The sequence below is a fragment of the Pseudochaenichthys georgianus genome, chromosome 1 (genome assembly GCF_902827115.2).
Source record: "Pseudochaenichthys georgianus chromosome 1, fPseGeo1.2, whole genome shotgun sequence".
NCBI lineage: Eukaryota > Metazoa > Chordata > Actinopteri > Perciformes > Channichthyidae > Pseudochaenichthys > Pseudochaenichthys georgianus.
The window spans coordinates 1,309,471-1,328,468 of record NC_047503.1 but is presented as its reverse complement, the minus strand read 5'-3'; the positions used below and the strand labels follow the sequence as shown (position 1 = coordinate 1,328,468).

The 18,998-nt window shown below is 42.5% G+C and overlaps 1 protein-coding gene and 1 long non-coding RNA gene across 2 annotated transcripts; both read left to right on the top strand.

The window, feature by feature from the left end:
• The first annotated feature begins 174 nt into the window (after positions 1-174).
• Positions 175-7,069, top strand: saraf (store-operated calcium entry-associated regulatory factor). The gene is made up of 7 exons (XM_034094888.2): positions 175-505; positions 1,916-2,094; positions 3,022-3,214; positions 3,301-3,621; positions 4,642-4,795; positions 4,913-5,010; positions 6,737-7,069. Exons 1-7 carry the CDS (start codon positions 418-420, stop codon positions 6,760-6,762), a joined length of 1,059 nt encoding a protein of 352 aa, XP_033950779.1. The 5' UTR covers positions 175-417; the 3' UTR covers positions 6,763-7,069.
• A 3,113-nt stretch (positions 7,070-10,182) lies between these two features.
• LOC139434352 (uncharacterized) lies at positions 10,183-14,537 on the top strand. Its single transcript, XR_011643706.1, has 2 exons — positions 10,183-12,621; positions 13,862-14,537. It is a non-coding gene; the product is annotated as an uncharacterized lncRNA (long non-coding RNA).
• The last annotated feature ends 4,461 nt before the right edge of the window (positions 14,538-18,998 follow it).

Below are 18,998 nucleotides of genomic sequence, written 5' to 3'. Positions count from 1 at the left end.
TTTAAAATAGAATACTTTTTAATTATTATTCTATTTCCCACATTTACATCATACTGTTATTGAATGACGCAATGATCTGCTGCAGTCGTGCAAGTCCCCCATTGGTTGCGAAAACAACAACAGATGACGTAACACGGAAGTTGAGCTCTCAGGTCCATGGTTAGTGGCGGTCGTCAGCTATCAACCGATCTGAAGCAGTCACGTGGTATTGAGGGGGAGCGAGCGAGGCTTCGTTTGTCGTCGGTGACGTCACTGGCCCAAAACGATACAAGCTTAACAAAAAAGATTCGGGGATTACTCGACTCGACACACGCTCCGAAGCCTCGGCGCAATACTACGTAACAACACTAGTTCGCTGATCGTTAGTGCAGCTCAGTGAGTTTCATCAGAGAGTCAGGCCGGTTCTTCTACAGCTCCATGGTCCGGACAGCCCGCGGGATGAAGGCCTGTTTCACCGGGCTGCTGCACTGCCTGCTGGTGGGACACATCTCGAGCTGGGAGGACGGTGGGTACTGCTCCCTTCCTCTGTTTCATCAACATTTTAATGAATTAATCATTCAAAAAGTAATGCGCAGCATTCCTGTTAGTTAGGGTAGTGTAGCAAAGTAATGTTACTACGGTACGGGCACACATAATCATCAGCGGCAAACAGAGAGAACAGCTACTTCCGCAAACAGTTCCCCACTTCCTGAAAGTAGAAAACTAATAAAACATACATTAAACCGGGACGAAGTAAACCCAGATCATGGACCATTGGACGTTTTTAGACTTATTTCTATTTATATTAATGTGTGTCAGTGATGTGACACTAATGTTAATTTTAAATTCATTTGAATAGTGCGTCACAGTGCATTTATGGATTAGAACTATTACCAATACTATTAACATTATGTTTAACCCTCCAATATCTACAAACAAATCCAGTGGTGGAAAGTAACGGAGTACATTTACTAAAGTATTGTAGTTTTTTTAGATATTTGTACTTTACTTGAGTATTTCCGTTTAAAGCTACTTTATACTTCTACTCCACTACAGTTGAGAGGTACTTGTTGATCCACTACATTTATATAACACTGCGATTTTCTTTGTAAATGTAAACTAAAAACACATGATATGCTGCAGTATTTTTAAAGTATCTAAATGTGGTCCGCATAGAGAAAACTACCATTCTAAAATCTCTTGTTGTATTAAAACAGAATAATATAATAACCATAATGATATAATACTGTGAAAAAAGTTCCATTCTGCATAATGAGTATTTTACTTTTGGTACTTGAAGTACATTTAGCTGATACTATTTCTGTCCTTTTATTATTCTGAAATGGCTCATTGTGCAGAATGAATAGTTTTACGTTTGGTACTTTAAGTATATTTTGGTGAAAATACTTTTATACTTTACAACAATACAATTTAGAAATCAGCACTATTACTTGTATTGGAGTATTTTAAGACCATAGTATTTGCACTTTTTTTTCAAGTAAAGGATCTAAATAACTTCCCTCTGTAAGCCCAGTGGTCTGTATTCTGACACACACACACACACACACACACACACACACACACACACACACACACACACACACCACACACACACACACACACACACACACACACACACACACACACACACACACACACACACACACACACACACACACACACACACACACACACACACACACACACACACACACACCTGCAGCAAGTGAGCATTCCTTTGCCTTCTGTTGTAATTTAATATAGAAGTTCATACTGTAGCACCTTTTCTTTGACTTACTAGGTGTCATGTACAGATAGGCATATGTGTGTGTGTGTGTGTATATATATATATATATATATATGTGTGTGTGTGTGTGTGTGTGTGTGTGTGTGTGTGTGTATATATATATGGTTTATTCTCCTGTGCCCGCTGCAGGCAGCGTGCTGCTGCGGGACGTCCAGGTGCTGACACTGTACCGGGGCCGCTACACCACGGCGAGGCGCTCCAGCCCCGTGCTGCAGCTGCAGTGTGTGGGGGGTTCTGCGGGGTGCCAGGCCTTCAGCCCAGATGTGGTCCAGTGTCAGAACAAAGGCTGGGATGGGGTGGATGTACAGGTGAGCATAATGTTTATGTGAAAGAAAAAAATGACTGACATATTGGGATTGGGACTTTCCTAACTCTCAATTATTCAGTGTAGCTCAACAAACAACCCGTGTCTGCGCAGGGGAACCCGTTTGTTAAAGGCTACTTCACGCTTTTATTCTAGGAGGTGTGACTGACTGAGCACATCACTCATCTTCTGATAATTGAGTTCATGCATTTTGAAAAAAGAAAAGAAAAATATGTTTTCCCTCACCTGTACTAAGAGGAATAGTTTTGGAGAAAACGTTTTGGTTGCATGACCCTGGTTCACGGAGGATACCAAAAGAGTCCTGGAAACAGGGCCGCCCCTCCCGACAGGCCGATCACGCAGACTGCGTGGGCCTCACCTCACGGAGGGAGCCTCATCTGAAGCGCAAATGCGGCGCACCTACAGTCTAATGGCGCCACAGTTTCGCCGCTGCGAGGCTCCACTAGCACCCCCCCGTCGGCGCTCGCGACACAGAGGGCCTCATCATATAACTTTGCGTGTGGGGCCACGAGTTGGCCTAGAAAGACAAGGTAAACGTAACTATGTGCATTTAAAGAAAAAAAATAAAGAGGAATAGTTTCGGCAACAACTGAAAGGTACCATGGGGTCAGATTACAATGTTCCAAAGGGGGGTTCGTTTAGCATGAAACACTTGAAATAACTAAAGTACAAGTTAAACAAGAAAGGGAGGTGATAGAAAAGTGAGCAATGATTGAGAGTCAGACCTAAACATTTCAGATGTGTGTATCTCACGCTGCACTGTCACTTGAATTCATATATCTTTGCTTTTAAATGAGTGTTTTTAAATGTAATTTCATAATATGTTTCTTAATATCTTTCATTTTTGTAAAGCACTTGAATTGCCTTCTGTCGAAATGTGCTATATAAATAAACTTGCCTTGCCTCACAGTGGGAGTGTAAGACTGATATGGACAATGCCTACCGATTTGGTCGCATTGAGGTGAGCTGTGAGGGCTACAGCCAACCTGCTGACGCCCTCATCCTGAGGGGCTCCTGTGGGCTGGAGTACACTCTGGAGCTGACTGAAGGGGGTCGGAGGACAGCCCAGGGCAGCGGGGGCACGCATGCTGGATCTAAAGGAGGTAGGAGGATGGATACTTGATGTTCATGAGGCTTCATCTTCACACAATAACTAAATATTCTTAAACATCTGTTCTGTCTTTCTCAGGTCTGGGGGGCTTTGCCTCCAGTTTCTTCAGCGGTTCCTCTGGAAACAAGCATCAGGGTCAACAGCAGAGTGCGTCCCCCTCAGGCGGGGAGGACTCAGCAGGCCTGCTGGGGGTCGCTGTGCTTCTGCTCTTAGCCTTCGGAGTCTACAAGCTTTTCCTCAGTGGGAACACGGCCCAGGGGGGGCAGGACGGAGGACAGGCTGGAGGACAGGCTGGAGGACAGGCTGGAGGACAGGCTGGTTACCCAAGAGATGATCACCACAGCTCCAGCACAGGACCCCCGCCCCCAGGATTCAAACCTGACTTCACAGGCAGCTCAGGTAATATGTCAAAGTGTGGGTAGAGTGACAATAGGTGGGCTGGTTGCTCTGCACGTTCTCCCTGGAAAGCCCTTCCTCAAAGAAACGCTGTGCTGGATACACGCTAGGGGTTTCACCAACTAGTCGCCTACCTCTACCACTAGTTGGCGCTGTAGGCCCTAGTCAACTAGTCGTGAACAAAATGGAGACAAACGTGGGAGATGAGGATGCCGGCATTGGCGCTGAGGTGTTGCAAAATGCTCCAGCAAAACACGTCTGACATTCAGGGGTCCTCATCTTATGCGCAAATGCGCCGCAATTATGCGCTCTACAGTTTCAGTTTTAGCTCCGACACTAAAAGCTCATGAGCGTGCTCCACTAACACCCCCCTTTGAACAGCTGTTTGGACCACATTTCGAGAGCAACAAGAAAACACGGGTCAACAGCGGATGAGCTACGGGATTACTGCGCGCAGACACCCCACACCCCACAATGGATAACCCTCTGGAGTGGTGGGCACCCAACGCAGACCGCTTCCCCGTTCAGCCAAGCTTTCCTGGAGCTACCTGGCTAGCCACCAGCACCCCAAGTGAACGGATGTTTTCCCTGGCAGGCAACACCCGACAGCGGCCAAGCCTCCTTCCCTCACATGTTGATGCTTTGGTCTTCCTTAACGCAAACCAAAACACCTGGAAGGGTGGACATCGTTATCGAGGAGGACAGCGAGTAAAGTGTTGCGCAATGCGCACTGGATGTTCTGAACAGAGTGTTTGCAGTAGATTTGATGAGTCGAGTTAGTGTTTTTAATTTAATCAGATGATGAGTCACAGCATGTAACCCAAATCAAAATGCTGCTGTGTTGCAGTGTTTACCGTAACTGTATGCATTGCAATACAAAATACAGTTTTACACCTCTTTATTATGACGTAACAACTAGTCGACCACTATTTTGAAAAACCTGTCGACTAGTAAATATAGGTAGTTGTGAAACCCCTACACGCTGCAGTCTGAACCTTCACTCTGTTCCTGTTTTGTGTTCAGGCTATGCTGGTGCCGACCCTGGCTACGGTTTCCACAGCGACTACACTCGCAGACAACAGTTCCCAGGAGGCCAGGCTCGCCCCACAACAGGTGGAGGCTTCTGGACTGGGATGGGAGCAGGAGGGCTGCTGGGATATATGTTTGGCAGTCAGAGGTCAGTACAGAGAGGAGGAGAGAGGAACTTGACTGAAAATACAGAATGCATGACCTGAATTGGAAGTGGAGGATTTGTTCCTCTCCTCTCACGGCCTTCTGGGTGTATGTGTTTCAGAAGTCAGCCCCACAGCAACTCCTACTCATCGTACACTGACAGACGTCCTGCTGCCGGAGGCTCCTCCCCCTTTTCCTCTGGCACACGCACTGCTTCAGGTAAACACACACACACACACACACACACACACACACACACACACACACACACACACACACACACACACACACACACACACACACACACACAGTCCAGTAGAGGGCTCTGCCTGTGAGAGATATAACCTCACTTATTTCTGATTAAAGTCAGCGTAACTTAAAACTGTGAAGGCTGTTACAGGATAGTTTTTTTTTTTTTTATATTAAAAGAAAAGCATGTAACCCAATAAGAAGTTAACAATGAACTGGTATATCATCCATGGACCAAACAATGTGAGAACCTGAAGTTAACTGCACACAGTTTAGCACTAATGTTGGCATGAAGCAAATGTAATCCTTAAAAGGAAACAATGTAGGGCTTATCTTGGAATCATTATTGCCGAATGTCGTAACTTAAAGGGGACCTATCATGCAAAATGCACTCTTGTACGTCTTTTATACATGAATATGTGTCCCCGGTGTGTCAGGGAACTCACCAAGTGTCAGAAAACACAACCCTCTCTCTTTTCCTCCTTACCCAAATCTCTAAAAACGGATCTGATACAGACTGATACAGATTTGAATGTTTATGACGTCAGAAAAGGGGAGCTCCGCCTATATGGGCATCTCTCCACCAATCAGGGGAATGAGAGACCGCTGGAGACGCTGTAGTACATATGCCAGGCCTCTAAGTGGCGCTGTACCCCTGCCACAAAATCAGCGAAGAAGACTTCCTGCGCATGGTTGCCCTGGTTGTGGCAAGCGTTTGCTCCTGCTGTAATTCTCTCCGGTAGTCCACCAGCAGATGGCAAACACCCACCTCTCCGCCTCTTCCAAGGGACGAGCAGAGTGCGGCAGAGTTTCAGTTAGATTTGTTTCCGCCGGTCAACATGTCCGTTAAAGTTTAAATCTTCCGGACACAATTATAAAAGTGCCGGTCAAAGGTCTTCTTTGTTATTTATTGAGCTTTAAAACAAATTAATAACGACTCTATATAATCATATAATAATAAAACACGGAGGACGGAGATTACTTTTCCTCCCCCTCTTCTGAGAGCCCAGCAGCTGATCTCCCTCTCCTGCAGGGGGGCGTGGTCAGCTGCAGCTCATTTGCATTAAAGCTACGTCACAGAATCAGCCCCTGCAAAAACTGGGCTGGAATATAAGAATAGAGCGAAGCGAGGCATGGGCTGTTTGGTATTGTGCAAACAAAACTGCACAGACATGTTTATATGACCCTACAATATATTATTCAAATATAGCACAATAGGTCCGCTTTAAGATGTAGATCTCATATTTACAAGACCAGGTGTTTCACTGCGCTTTGGGAGCCATCACACGATCAGTAACTGTGATCATACTTCTCTGCATGCTGTACTTGGATAGTTGTTGCATCGTATTTAGGAACAGTCTTTCTGGCGCGTGGGCACAGCAGCTGCTCGTTGACCAGCAGTGTGACTTCTAGCTGTTCTGCTCAGCAGGCAGGCTTCCCTCAACATGCAACCGAGCATGGTCCCTGAACACGGCCTATGGAGTCTGTGGATGTTGACCTGCACGGAACACACAAACAGTGAAGCGTTCTCCAGTGCCGGTCCAAACACTCAAATAACAATCACAACAAAGCCAGAGCGGAAGTCACCACGGTGTTCGCTGTGAATCACACGACCCTATGCCTGATGTGTGTTTCCATGTGTTCCCAGCATGTGAGAGCTGCTGTGGGAACAGCTGACTAACGTCTTGTTTGACAGGCTTCGGAGGAACCAAGAGAAGATAGAGGCCGTGGAGCAGGACGGACCATGGATGGCACTGAGAATAACACAAGAACATCAGGAGAAGACCTTTCTTCATGCACAGAGGAATTTGCCCACCAGCATACGGAGCTGAGGACTCCAGCCGCTGACGAGAAGCCCGTCTGAGTTACTTCTTCTCTGAAGGGTGCTTCGGTGTTGTTTGGAAAAGCTTTGTATTACTTTGATGTGTTTTCAGAAGATGATGTTGCTGTTGTTAATTGGTTCAATTAGAATTGTGTGTGCAGGTGACATATTCCAGTGTGAATAAATGGTATTTGTTTATTAATTGTATTTTGGTTGAGGAAGTGGCTTCTCTGCAGTATGATTTCTAACTATCTGTTGACTGTCTGTGCTTTCAAACACACACAGTCAGCAGAGGAGGCCAGAGGCCTGTCCTACGAATCCAGTTCAACATACCCTGGATATGTTTGAGTTAGCTGGCTTACCTCCACTCTGTTTTGAGATCAAAGCACTCTAGACTTAACGAGCTGCTCCATCCACACTGATGTTAAAAAAACTAAAATCTAAATAAGAATTGAATAGCTGAAGGTCTTGTGATCATTTTAAAGTTGGAATGAAGTCTCAAGCTGAAAGTATGTGGAAGGAGAAGCATTTGGCGTAAGGTGTAGGAAAAGAGGATTTGAAGGCTCTTCCAATTGACTTCAATGTTAAAAAAATTGTTTAAAAAGCTGAATATTTCAAAAAGTATAACATATTTTTAAAAAGTTGAAGGTTTCCCATCGATTCCTGAACAGGCTGAATGGTTTAATATGTTCCGTTGCTGAAAATAAGCTGAAATTATGGAGAGTCAAAGTATTGGCTGAAACTAGGGGAAGAACTAGAAAATGCGTGCGAATGCTGGAAACTGTGAACATTTGTGGCTGAATTTAGCTGAAAATGCAGAAAAAGCTGAATGTTATTAGCTGAATGGTAGCTGCTTTTAGCTTAACAATGCAGAAAAAGCTTAATATTGAAAAGAAAAGGTATAAACAACAACATGTATAGCCTTGATGTCCTGAAACAGCTGAATAATGTAATAGTGGAATGGGTTCTGCAGCTGGAAGTAGGCTGAAGGAGTTAAATATTAAATGTAAGTAGTAGTGAATGAATGTGTATTAAGTAAGGTAACACTTTGTATTAAAGTACACAAATTAACCATCAACTAGTTGATAATTAGCATGCATATTAGCAGTATATTGGCTCTTTATTAGTCATTATAAAACACTTACTAACGCCCTATTCAACATAACCATATTCTACAAGTAATAAGCCGTTAGTTGAGAGTTTTTGTGAAGGCCGCCTGTGTGTTGCACAACTTCCTCCGCAGGAAGACGATAGGAAGGACATCACGCACACCTATCGCAGAGTCCACGGATGAAGCTCCAGCTACTCCAACCCTGCGTGATGCACCGAGGATGGACTCCAACAACGCCACACGCAGATCCATCCAACTGCGGGACACCTTCTGCAGCTATTTCAATGAGGAGGGTGCAGTGCCATGGCAGCATAACGTGGTGTAGGGTCACCATGGCTCTTTTCAGAGCCTCCAAACCAAAAGCTCTTTTAAGAGCTACCCATATTTTCTTTAAAAAGCAAATATTCCATATGAGCCATTTTAAAAACAAACATTCCTAATAAACATGTTTCTTAAATTGATATTATGCATTGCTAACAACCTTTTTCCTTCAGCCCTTTTTTTACTGATAAACCACTCGTGATTTCAACAGGTTTTCACTTGAACAATTATACAGAAGACAGCACATTATACATCGACATACATGAAGCTTCTGTATCTTCCGTATGTTGTAACTGACAAACGACACGAACAAGTGAAGACACAGTATAGCCATAACATACTTTAAATAACTTTTATTTATAATAATGTATATGTAATATTGTGAGTGAAGTGTGTGCAGTGATGAGTGCAGTGATGAGTGTAAAACATGTAGTGTGGATCAGTATGGCTGTAAATAACAAAAAAAAAGTGATTAATCAGTCTTCCTCCTGCTCTGCTTCAAAAAATGCCTTATGAATGGAAAATGTCAGCCTTATTTTCTTTGCCATGGACATCCTTCGCAATGAAGGCAAGAGGCCTCGGAGAAACAACTCGTCCTCGTCCTCCTCCACCACTGGACGAGGTTGAGGTAGTGGCATGGAGAGAACAGGAGCGATGGCTGACAGCATCCCTTTCTCAAAGGCGGACATCTCCCTTCCCCTTCTCCTTTTTCCCCGGCCCTCAACATTATCCTCCTCCTCTCCTGTCTGCCCTGCCTCAGCTTGCTGGCTGAGTCTCACCAAGGCTTTCATCTAGCTGGCTTTGGCTCTCATCCCCTGGCACCTGGTTGGGGTCAGGAGTAGTACAGGGGGGTGGAGGCAGGGTTTGCCAGGGGATATTGCTGGACGTCTCACGGTCAATGAGAAATGGGGTTAAAAAACCCATCACTGCCGTGAAACGCCAGGGCTTATATCCCCCTGACGACCCTGCCCCGCTTCTTTTTGCCTCCTTCTCCCTAGCTTTCTCCTTCCGGAACCTGTCCCTCAGAGACTTCCACCTTGTCCTGCACAATTCCTCTAATTAAATGAAATAATAAAGTTAATTTGTTGAACTACTTGAAGAATTGACTAAATTATGCCTACATTAATGAAAAGCAAATCCCTTTATCACTGTCATTTGCATAAAAGGTTTTACATTCACACTTTATATGATGAACATTGTGGAAAATTGATGTAAGGTATTGTACAGAAGAAGTGAGGCAGCATATTTTTGGTATATTCATTTTAATGTCACCCATATATAGGAGGTGTATTGCATCATGCTATCCCTAATATATGTGTGGGTTTATACATTCCTGTGTGTTAATAGTTGAAGGAACAAAAAGTACATGTTTCCTCTTAAATATAGAGAGGTTTTTTTATAGATTCCTGAAACAATGTTCCCTTTTTCTTAAAAGTAGATTAGCGCAATAGTCTTTTTCTTTGACTTTTACCCGTTTATCAAAAGGGTGTTTTTAGGCTATTTTTGAAGAAGGAAGATGCAGAATTACTTGTGAGTTCTGTTTTGAGTGAAAAGATTACCCCTTTGAGTGTTTTCCTTGGTTAAACCATTGATAGGCTTTGCAAATTGCGAGGGACATTTTCCCCAGATATAATGATGCGCATCCTGCAGGCCTTCCCAACACCTGTGGCTTTCATAGCAGGAAAACATATGGACTATTGTGTGATAAGCTACATAATAAGAATGTGTTTTGCTTCAAACTGAAAACTGTTTGGTTCTCTGCTGGCCCGCGCTGAGTCCCTGTGAGACAGCGTTTTTTGGTACCTCCCAAATGAAACTCCACCCCTTCCTGTTGGTGTTGGTATGAAGGAAGTGTTCAGCTTGTTGTTCTCTCTCTCTCCACGCGCTGCTCAGACCGGAGGGTCTTGTAGCGTGTGAATCAGGGCAGGAGTAGGCCTACTCTTTTACATTACGGATATGATATGGCTTTATATGGTATGGTAATGTATTATATTGTATTGCATTATTACCTTTTATGATTAAAACAGATTTTTGTTTAACCCTCGTCCTGGTTGTTTTGAGTGTTCCTTCTTTTAAAGCAAGCTCATAGGAACGGTGCGGAGAAGTGCTATCTACTCCTTCAACATTTATGACATTAATGTCTATGGTGCTATTTTATGCTACATTCCATGCTGGCTAAATATACTGTCTATGCCTGCAAGCTGTCCATTCAATGTTAAAATTATGTACACACACTTTTTCTCTCTGGCCTTTTAAAAGTGAGCAGAGCATGACATTTTTCATTTTGTATTTTAACTGTGTCTGCCTTTATATTTGTTGTTTTTAACTTAAATGCTACAAATTGCAATATGTTCCGCACTTTGGCGCGACCGAAAGTTGTTTTAAAATGTGCTTTATAAATAAACTTGATTTGATTTGATTTGGATATATCAAATCAAGTTTTATTTATATAGCACATTTATAAACATTTATAAACGATTTTTGGTCGAGCCAAAGTGCTGTACATATAATAAAACTAGCCTACAGTAGAGACACGTTACAGCTAATACAACAGCACAGTTTGTTCAGAATATCATAATATAAACTCCCCAAACTGGCGAAAACCAGTTCCACCCACTGTCTCTGCCACCTCCCTCCATGCCTGGCTCCTCCGGTTTGTATCCCGGTAAATGAACAGAGACTGATCATATAGCACCGGGTGATTCACTACCGCTATAATTAATTTCTCCTCCATTTTTTGGAATATGAGGAAAAGACCTGCGTAGTCTCTCCCAGCATACACCCGGTTTGATTGGCTAGCGCTGTACTGGCAGATTTGCATAAACGGGATTTCATTGGCTGACGCCTCCGTCGAGGCGTCAAATGTTGAACATTGCTCAACTTTTTACGCCAGCTACGCCAGCAACGCTCCACGTCGCTTCCCAAAATGCAGTTCGGCTAAAAGTGACGTCACCCCATTCAAAGTGAATGGGCAGAAGCGTTGGAAGCCTCAACGCACGCCGCTGTGTGGACGGGCCGTGATGCTGCAGCCATTTCATGAAGTGAAGGAGGTTTTCCTTCTATGAAACAGCTGCGGGCAGCCGATACCGCGAGAGTCCCGGACATGAATTCATAGATCAAGGCAGACTGGTTTACCCTCCTGTTTTGCCAATCCGGTGCTTAAACAAATATAGCTCTACACCCCTGGCCGACATGTCCTTAAAATGAAGTCCGAGTTTGAAATATATCTCAAATAATGTATGCACTGCCATTTCCCCACATAAACATAACAGTCTGCAATGAAACGGTTGTCTCCTGTGCGCTCCTCTTCCTACTTGGCGCACCGGTAACTTTCTCGTGCGCACGAGAGGCTGAGACGTTATAGGCTGAGCCACCGAATCCCTTGGAACATCATAAAAGCCATTTTCAACAGTTTTCTGGTGAAAGATTTACTAGGCTACTGGATGAAATAATATGACTGGTATAGATGCGAAAATTAGACAGTTGTTGAAAAAAATATTATGATAAAATATTTTTACATATTTATAATTCTGCAAATATTTCGCGGCCCGGCAGTAACACCTCCGTTGGGAACCCCTGCTCTATAGTGCCCGTAATAGTGTTCACTGGAGTCCAGCCATACTTGCCAACCCTCCCGATTTTCGCGGGAGACTCCCGATTTCATTGCCCTCTCCCGGTTTCCTCCATAGACTGTATATATAAATGGACGTAGGGTCCGTGACGTCACCCATAGGATTCAGCAGAGTTGCCGTGAAGCCCTTAGTAGGCGGAGTCGGCTACTAACGGCTCGACAGTGATGTCAGAGTCTAACTCCCGCCTGCTCCAAATAAGGGCAAAGAGGCGGTGCTGAGGCGGAGCCGAGGCGGGACAGGGCGGGAACTGCTGCCAACGAGCGTGACGTTCCAGACCTAGCTCAGGCTAAGAAGCTAAGCTAACATGCTCTCAGTATTAAGCTAACAACCTATGCTAACAACACAGTCTATGCTAACAACCCAGCTTGCGGTCACTGCTCCTCGTTCCCGGCATATTCTGAAGGTAAGATACCCTGTAACTTTACAAAACTTGTCCTTTTGATTTAAATGTTCTTGAACCTACACTATACAATTGTTTTTTAAGTGCTTCACCGTTTTTCAAATATAAATGTCATTTGTAACGAAACTTTGTAAACTAGCAGAGATATGGCCAGTGTTGCGTGAATTAAATGTAATTAATGAAATATGACTGTAGAAAAAGAAAGGTGCTTTTATATTGATTAAGCCATTTGTATTTCTTTCAGCATTAAGAAAAAAGAAGATGGAAGCCTCCTCCACGCCAAACTGCACAACCTGTAAGTTGATGGTCCTGGCTTACTTTACATGACTTTAGTTGGTTGACATTACACACAAACATACTATACATATATGTATATATATATATATATTAGGGCTGTCAAGTTAACGCGTTAATAACGCGTTAACGCAAAAAAAAATTAACGGCACTAATTATTTTAACGCGATTAACGCATGTGTATTTTGTTTCCTCGGCCGCCCCGTAGTTTCAGAGCGCATCGAGTTTAAAATACCATCTACAAGCTGATGCTGCTGACAGCCCGCTCCTGCTGCCCGCTTGTGGCAGACCACACTTCCACGCTCACCGGCAGACACCGACTGGCCATCGGGAGGACCGGGAGGGTGTGTGTTTGTGTGGCCTGAGCGAGCGAGAGAGAGACCTTACGTGCTGTTGTTAGCATCGGGTGCTAGCTAGCTGCGCTAACGAATATAAGGAGCTGTTTAAATGAAAACAGAGGAGCGCTCTATCCACACAACTGCGCCGAGCACTTGACTTGATGCAGGAAGCAGACAGCGGGACATTGTAGGAGAAGTCAGCACACTCAGCTCGGAGAGTGCAACATGATTGCAGCGTCCAGGCAGCTCCCGTTCGAGCATATGCCTTGAGTTGCACATAGCTCCAACGATCTCTCACACAACACACACACACACACACACACACACACACACACACACACACACACACACACACACACACACACACACACACACACTTTGTATTGTATGAGAGAGGTTCCAGGTTGTTGTGTTTAATATTCATGAGAATATTTGTCATTGTTCAAATGATAATAAACATTAGCATAAAGCATATTTGTCCACTCATCTGTTGATAAGAGTATTAAAAACTTGAAAAATATTCCTCTAAGGTACATTTAGAACAGATAAAAATGTGCGATTAATTTGCGATTAATCGCGATTAACTATGGACAATCATGCGATTAATCGCGATTAAATATTTTAATCGACTGACAGCCCTAATATATATATATATACACATGTGTGCACAATTGTAGATAAACGGCACACAGTATATAAATATATATATATATATATATAAACTGTGCTGTTAATCTGTTTTTTGAGGTGTTGCTCTCTTGTTACTTTTAACCATACAGGTGTGATTTCATAGTTATTTTGTATGTTATTGTCAAAGGAACAAAATGAGCAACCCTTTATACTTAATTTGATATTCCTCATTATCTGAAGCATTTGTTACTCTCATTTATTTTCCTCCCATAGTGACTGTATGGATGTGCCCAGTGTTCAGTTGCTGAACCAGATGAAGGAGGACCTGCACCAGCTTCACCATCGGCACCCTGGCTTGAAGATCATGCTCTCCCAGAGGCGCCGGTGGAGGGCTGGTGCAAATCCTGTCAAAATTGACAAGGCCCGGAAGTTTGTTAACAGTGTTATGGCTACTTTTGTTCATAGCCTAAATGGTGCCATTGTTGACTACTCCAACATTAGACATGACAGTCCTGGCTGTTTTTGCGAGATGGAGTTCATTTCACCCCTAGGGGAAATGATATTTTTTTAAAGTCACTAGCCAATTGCCTGAAAGACCACCTCCAAAGACTGTGAACTGCTAAAATGTCAGTATCACTGTTTTTGGATTTGGCCTTTAGAGTATGTATTCTAAGGCCCTTGCTAAGCCCAGACTGTCATGGCTAATGTTGAGTTAGACATTACATCTGTAGCCATAACACTGTTAACATGGCTGCTCTTCCTCTTCCCCACATCCCACCCCCCCTCTTCCCCCAATGGACTCTGTAGCTCTCCAGGCCCATGCTGGGCATGGCTGTCTGTCAAACCTTTTATTTTGTATTTGTTATGATGTTTTTTGTTATTTTATTTGTTAAAATAATTCTGTATTTATGTAAATATTGAAAATAAATTACATTCATATTTTCACTTCTTTTGTCTACTGCTTACTGAAAATGTTAGCTATCACATCCAAATGGGACTATCAAATGAAAGGATAAGCTTACCATACAATACAGAAAACATTACACATTAAGGCTCAAATCTTTTCCCAAGCCGGAGCAGTCTGAAAAGAGTCCCAAGTTTAAAAACACAACATCTTGACAATGAATACTACGCTGTCATTTATCATGACAATGCAAACAACAAGAAGGTCTCCCCTCGTTGGCATCAATGTCATAAGCATACCATAGAGTGTAATTATGAAGTGCAATACCCACAATCCCTACAGGGTCGTAACGTCACAGAAGATAATACCTTTTAGAGAGTTTTGTTCAGTATGCAGATAAATATTTGTTTTACAATAGAAACATTTTTCTCCATAAATGTTCCCACATGTTGTGAGCATCAACTTTAAATCTTTTGTCAACAAATAAAAAACATCTTCATTTCCTTTACGACAACATTTTGTTTATAACACCACTACATTAACAATAAGCATAGGAAAATTATAACTGTCAACATTTAAGATTGTGCTTTTACTCTTTATTTAATCAGATCTATTTCACATTGAAAATGTGAACAAGCCACATTGAAAGTTACATCTTGCATTTTATGAAAAGTAAAGGTTTCGAATCATTGTATGACTTCAGTACACTAGAAAATAAATTAAAGATGTGCAACAACTGTATCAGTAATTAAAATGATATAACTTATGTACAGGGTTGGGAGGGCTACTTGCCAAAAACACAACCAGTAACTTCATGTGAGTATCAAGATATAAAAGTAATGTAACCTGATAACTTTATTTTTCTTTTGGATTACCTCAATATCAAATGCAATGCAAATAAACACAGGAGAGAAGAAATATGAATATGATTTGTTTACTTAAATGTATAATATAATACCATAAAGCAGATTCAGGCAGTAGGTACAGATTCACAATGAAAGTATTAGCCTACAGAACAGTACCGCTTCCAGAGAAGAGATACCATTTGATCATTTTACAACAAGCACTATCTGCTCTTTTTAGGTTTTGAATAAGATTGTAATCCTGAGTTTCCCTATTATTAGAAAAAGTCAAACTAATCCGATTACATCTTTTCCTCTGTAACTAAGGATTACACTTTCCTTTTTTTGTATACGATCTTGATTCGTGTTAGATGTAATCCATTACTAATTTACTACCTAAGTAAAAGTCATAACTTTTGGAAAATTGTCTCAAGTTATAAATGATGCCTTCATTCTCTTTCACGTGGAGAAGACATCCCATTGGCCGAGGCGTTGCAACTTCCCTCAAGCGTCCTACATGAAAGAAAGATCACATGTTAGAAATGTGTGCACAAACTATTCAGTATGACCCGTCTTGGTTTAAAGCCCAAGTGTGAGAGTGAACAGAGGCGGAGTCTGCTTGTTGGCTGCTGCTACCCAAACCAACATCCTCCTCACAAGCACTAGGCTTGTTTGAGACACATTGCGGCTCGCCTCGAAAGTAGACGAGAGTAGCCGATCGCAGCCGGGGGAGGTCTCAAAAAGCTCGCCTGAAGTCGGACAGCTCGGAGACGGCTTCTTCATCTTCTTCTTCTTCGCTCGGTTTTTTGGCGGATTGCAAACAACTTTAAGGTGCATACCGCCACCTCCGGAGTCGGCTTGACTCGGTTTGCATTTATAAAGAATGCACAAATGTGTTTAATCGTTAATGTCAGATATGTACTAAGTAAATACATTTATTCCTGCTCAAGATTAGATTAAACTTTATTGTTATTGCACATATTACAGGCAGAGATGGGGTCGTTACTAAAAAAAAGTAATATATTACACTACTTCGTTACTATCTACATAAAGTAATTCGTTACTTTACTCGTTACTTTACTCGTTACTTTACTCGTTACTTTACTCGCAGGGCCGGCCCGCCCCTCCCTACAGGCAGATCACGCAGACTGCTAAAGTTTCAAATGTTCTCTTTAGTTCAGTTTCCATCAGGATCCATAAGACTGATCCAGATAGCTCCTGAATGTTTTCCTATCTGACCATGGCTGTCCTCTGTCTCCTGCTATCTGACCGTGGCTGTCCTCTGTCTCCTGCTATCTGACCGTGGCTGTCCTCTGTCTCCTGCTATCTGTATATTTTGCGCAGTCTATCTCTGCTCACGCTGTTGCGTCAGCGTGTTCTCCTGCGTGTTGGTCATGTGTTGCACTGGAGCCAGACTTCAGCCGAGCACGTACGAACTGCGCATGCGTGAGTGGCAATAACTCTCCTTACCAGCAGGCAGCGGTAGTGTGTATTCGTCATTCAAAACAAGCAACAACCGGAAAACAGAGAAGAAGAACTACGTGTGTGTGATATAAATAAACAACAGCTATGTGCGTTAGCTTCACCTAGCATGTGTTCTTTGCAGGTGTTTGTTGAGGTTTGATTATGACTGATTTTAGAAAGTAACGAAGTAACGCGTGTCGGGGCAATGTTAGTAACTGTAGTGTGATTACTGGATTATAAAAGTAGCGCGTTACACTACTCCGTTACCGACAAAGTCATATTATTACAGTAACGCGTTACAAAGTAACGCGTTACACCCAACTCTGATTACAGGTACTGAGACAACGAAATGCAGTTTAGCTTCTAACCAGGTGCAACAAGCAGTGAAGTGGAAAGTAATGTCCACAATCTACAGAATAACATATAGAATGAATTGAATGATGAATAAACAGTGGGGTATGAATACACTGGATATCAGCCTGTGAGCAGTATGAACAGTGTGTATTAATATGCTAAGATATATAAAGTATGAAAACGGTAAGCAGTATAGTATAAAATATATAGATATTAATTTCATGATGATAAACATTGTGGAACAATGATGAAAAATGGGAATGGATGTGGCGACGTAAAACTGACACAAAACAACAACAAACTTTTGCCAGCCAATTGGAGAGTTTCATCAGCAGCACGTGGTAAAAACCACCAATGAGCGCTCAGCTCGAGATACCAGCGAGCCGTTTCCCATCAAGCATTTCGCTTCCGCAGCTCGTGGAGAGCAACTGCGCCAACTCGCCTCGCCTCGCTCTCAAGGCTGCGGGCGTCTTTGTCCCGCGAGATTTCAAAGTCTCATGTGGGCGAGCCTCCAGAGCAAGTCGGACAAAATGACTAACCATCATGCAACGCACTAGCAAGACGTTGATCGCAACTGCGCAGGTCTCGCTTGTCTCAAACAAGCCTACTGACTGTTGGAATGTCATTATGCTCCACATGTGGAACAACAAAGGCTTCTTCAGGTGTGTCTTGTATCATAATGATATTGCTCTGATCAGCAGCAAGACTGTTTTCACCACTACCATGGTCTCCATCTGCAACCTCCTCCTTGCTGTCAACAGTCGAACTAGGACTGTCACTGACCTCGTCATTGCTACTCACCTGCTTCTCCTTCCAGGCTGTTGTTCTTTGGTGAAATAGAAAATGGTGGGCACTGCAGTGTTTTTCAGGAATCTCCTTCCCTAATACAAATAATAAACAAAAACACATAAAATAACTTTTTGAGGTCTGTAGATATTGAACTTTCTTTTGAATAATGTTGTTTTAAATTTAAGAGTGCATTATAAAAGACAATAGAGGGCCAACATGTTAACTATGCAGTTATTCTTAATGCTTGTCATTCACACATTAATAAAATAAAATAAGTACCGATACATAGCAGAACAATTGTGGCGATGTTCAGCTTAATAAGACTTGTTCAACATCATTTCTTTAGCTAATACTATAGAAGGCTGCAGACTAACCAATTCCGCGTTTCGCTGCATTCCTTGATCTCCAGTTATAACAACCCAGTCTCACGGCATTTCGTGTTCACCAACACGATTTTTAATCTATTGATTCGTGTTCACCATCACGATTTGCCCCTTTTTTTTTCGTGTTGCACAGCACGATTTTAAAAGCAATGTATTTCTACTGGTAATGTGTTTCGTGCCTGCAGGCTGCAGCACGTCTTTTTCTCCGGTCGTGGAAGACCGGAAGCTGTGTGGTTCATAAAAACATGTTCTTACTCAATATCAAGCCACAGTTATTGCTTTTATTTTAAATCGTATAATTTCGGACTTTTGTTGCCGTCTGTGAGGAAAATAAATGGGGCTCAGAGCCTCAGGATACTGAAATCTGTATTTTTTAAATCTTTTTTTCCTTCTAATTTGTTATTCTTTTCAAAATAACACACTGTTATTTACTCACCAATAACACACAATTATCCTTGCTTTTATTTATTGGTTTAATTCCATAATCTCGGTTTTTTTTGGCGTCCATCAGGCACTGAATTTCAAAATAAATATAACCGGAAACAGACTAGGCATTTCGAGCGATTACCCAAGATCCTCAGCTATGGTTTTAAGCTCGCTGATTGGATGTGTTAGCCGCAATGCATGCTGGGATTTGGTGTTTATATTATATGAAATCCGGAAAACATTTTAAA

Excerpts from the sequence above, each read along its gene's own strand:
- saraf (XM_034094888.2), top strand. The coding sequence starts at position 418 with ATGGTCCGGACAGCCCGCGGGATGAAGGCCTGTTTCACCGGGCTGCTG. Across the intron at positions 3,622-4,641 it reads TGACTTCACAGGCAGCTCAG|GCTATGCTGGTGCCGACCCT; the intron begins GTAATATGTCAA and ends TTTTGTGTTCAG. Across the intron at positions 5,011-6,736 it reads TGGCACACGCACTGCTTCAG|GCTTCGGAGGAACCAAGAGA; the intron begins GTAAACACACAC and ends CTTGTTTGACAG.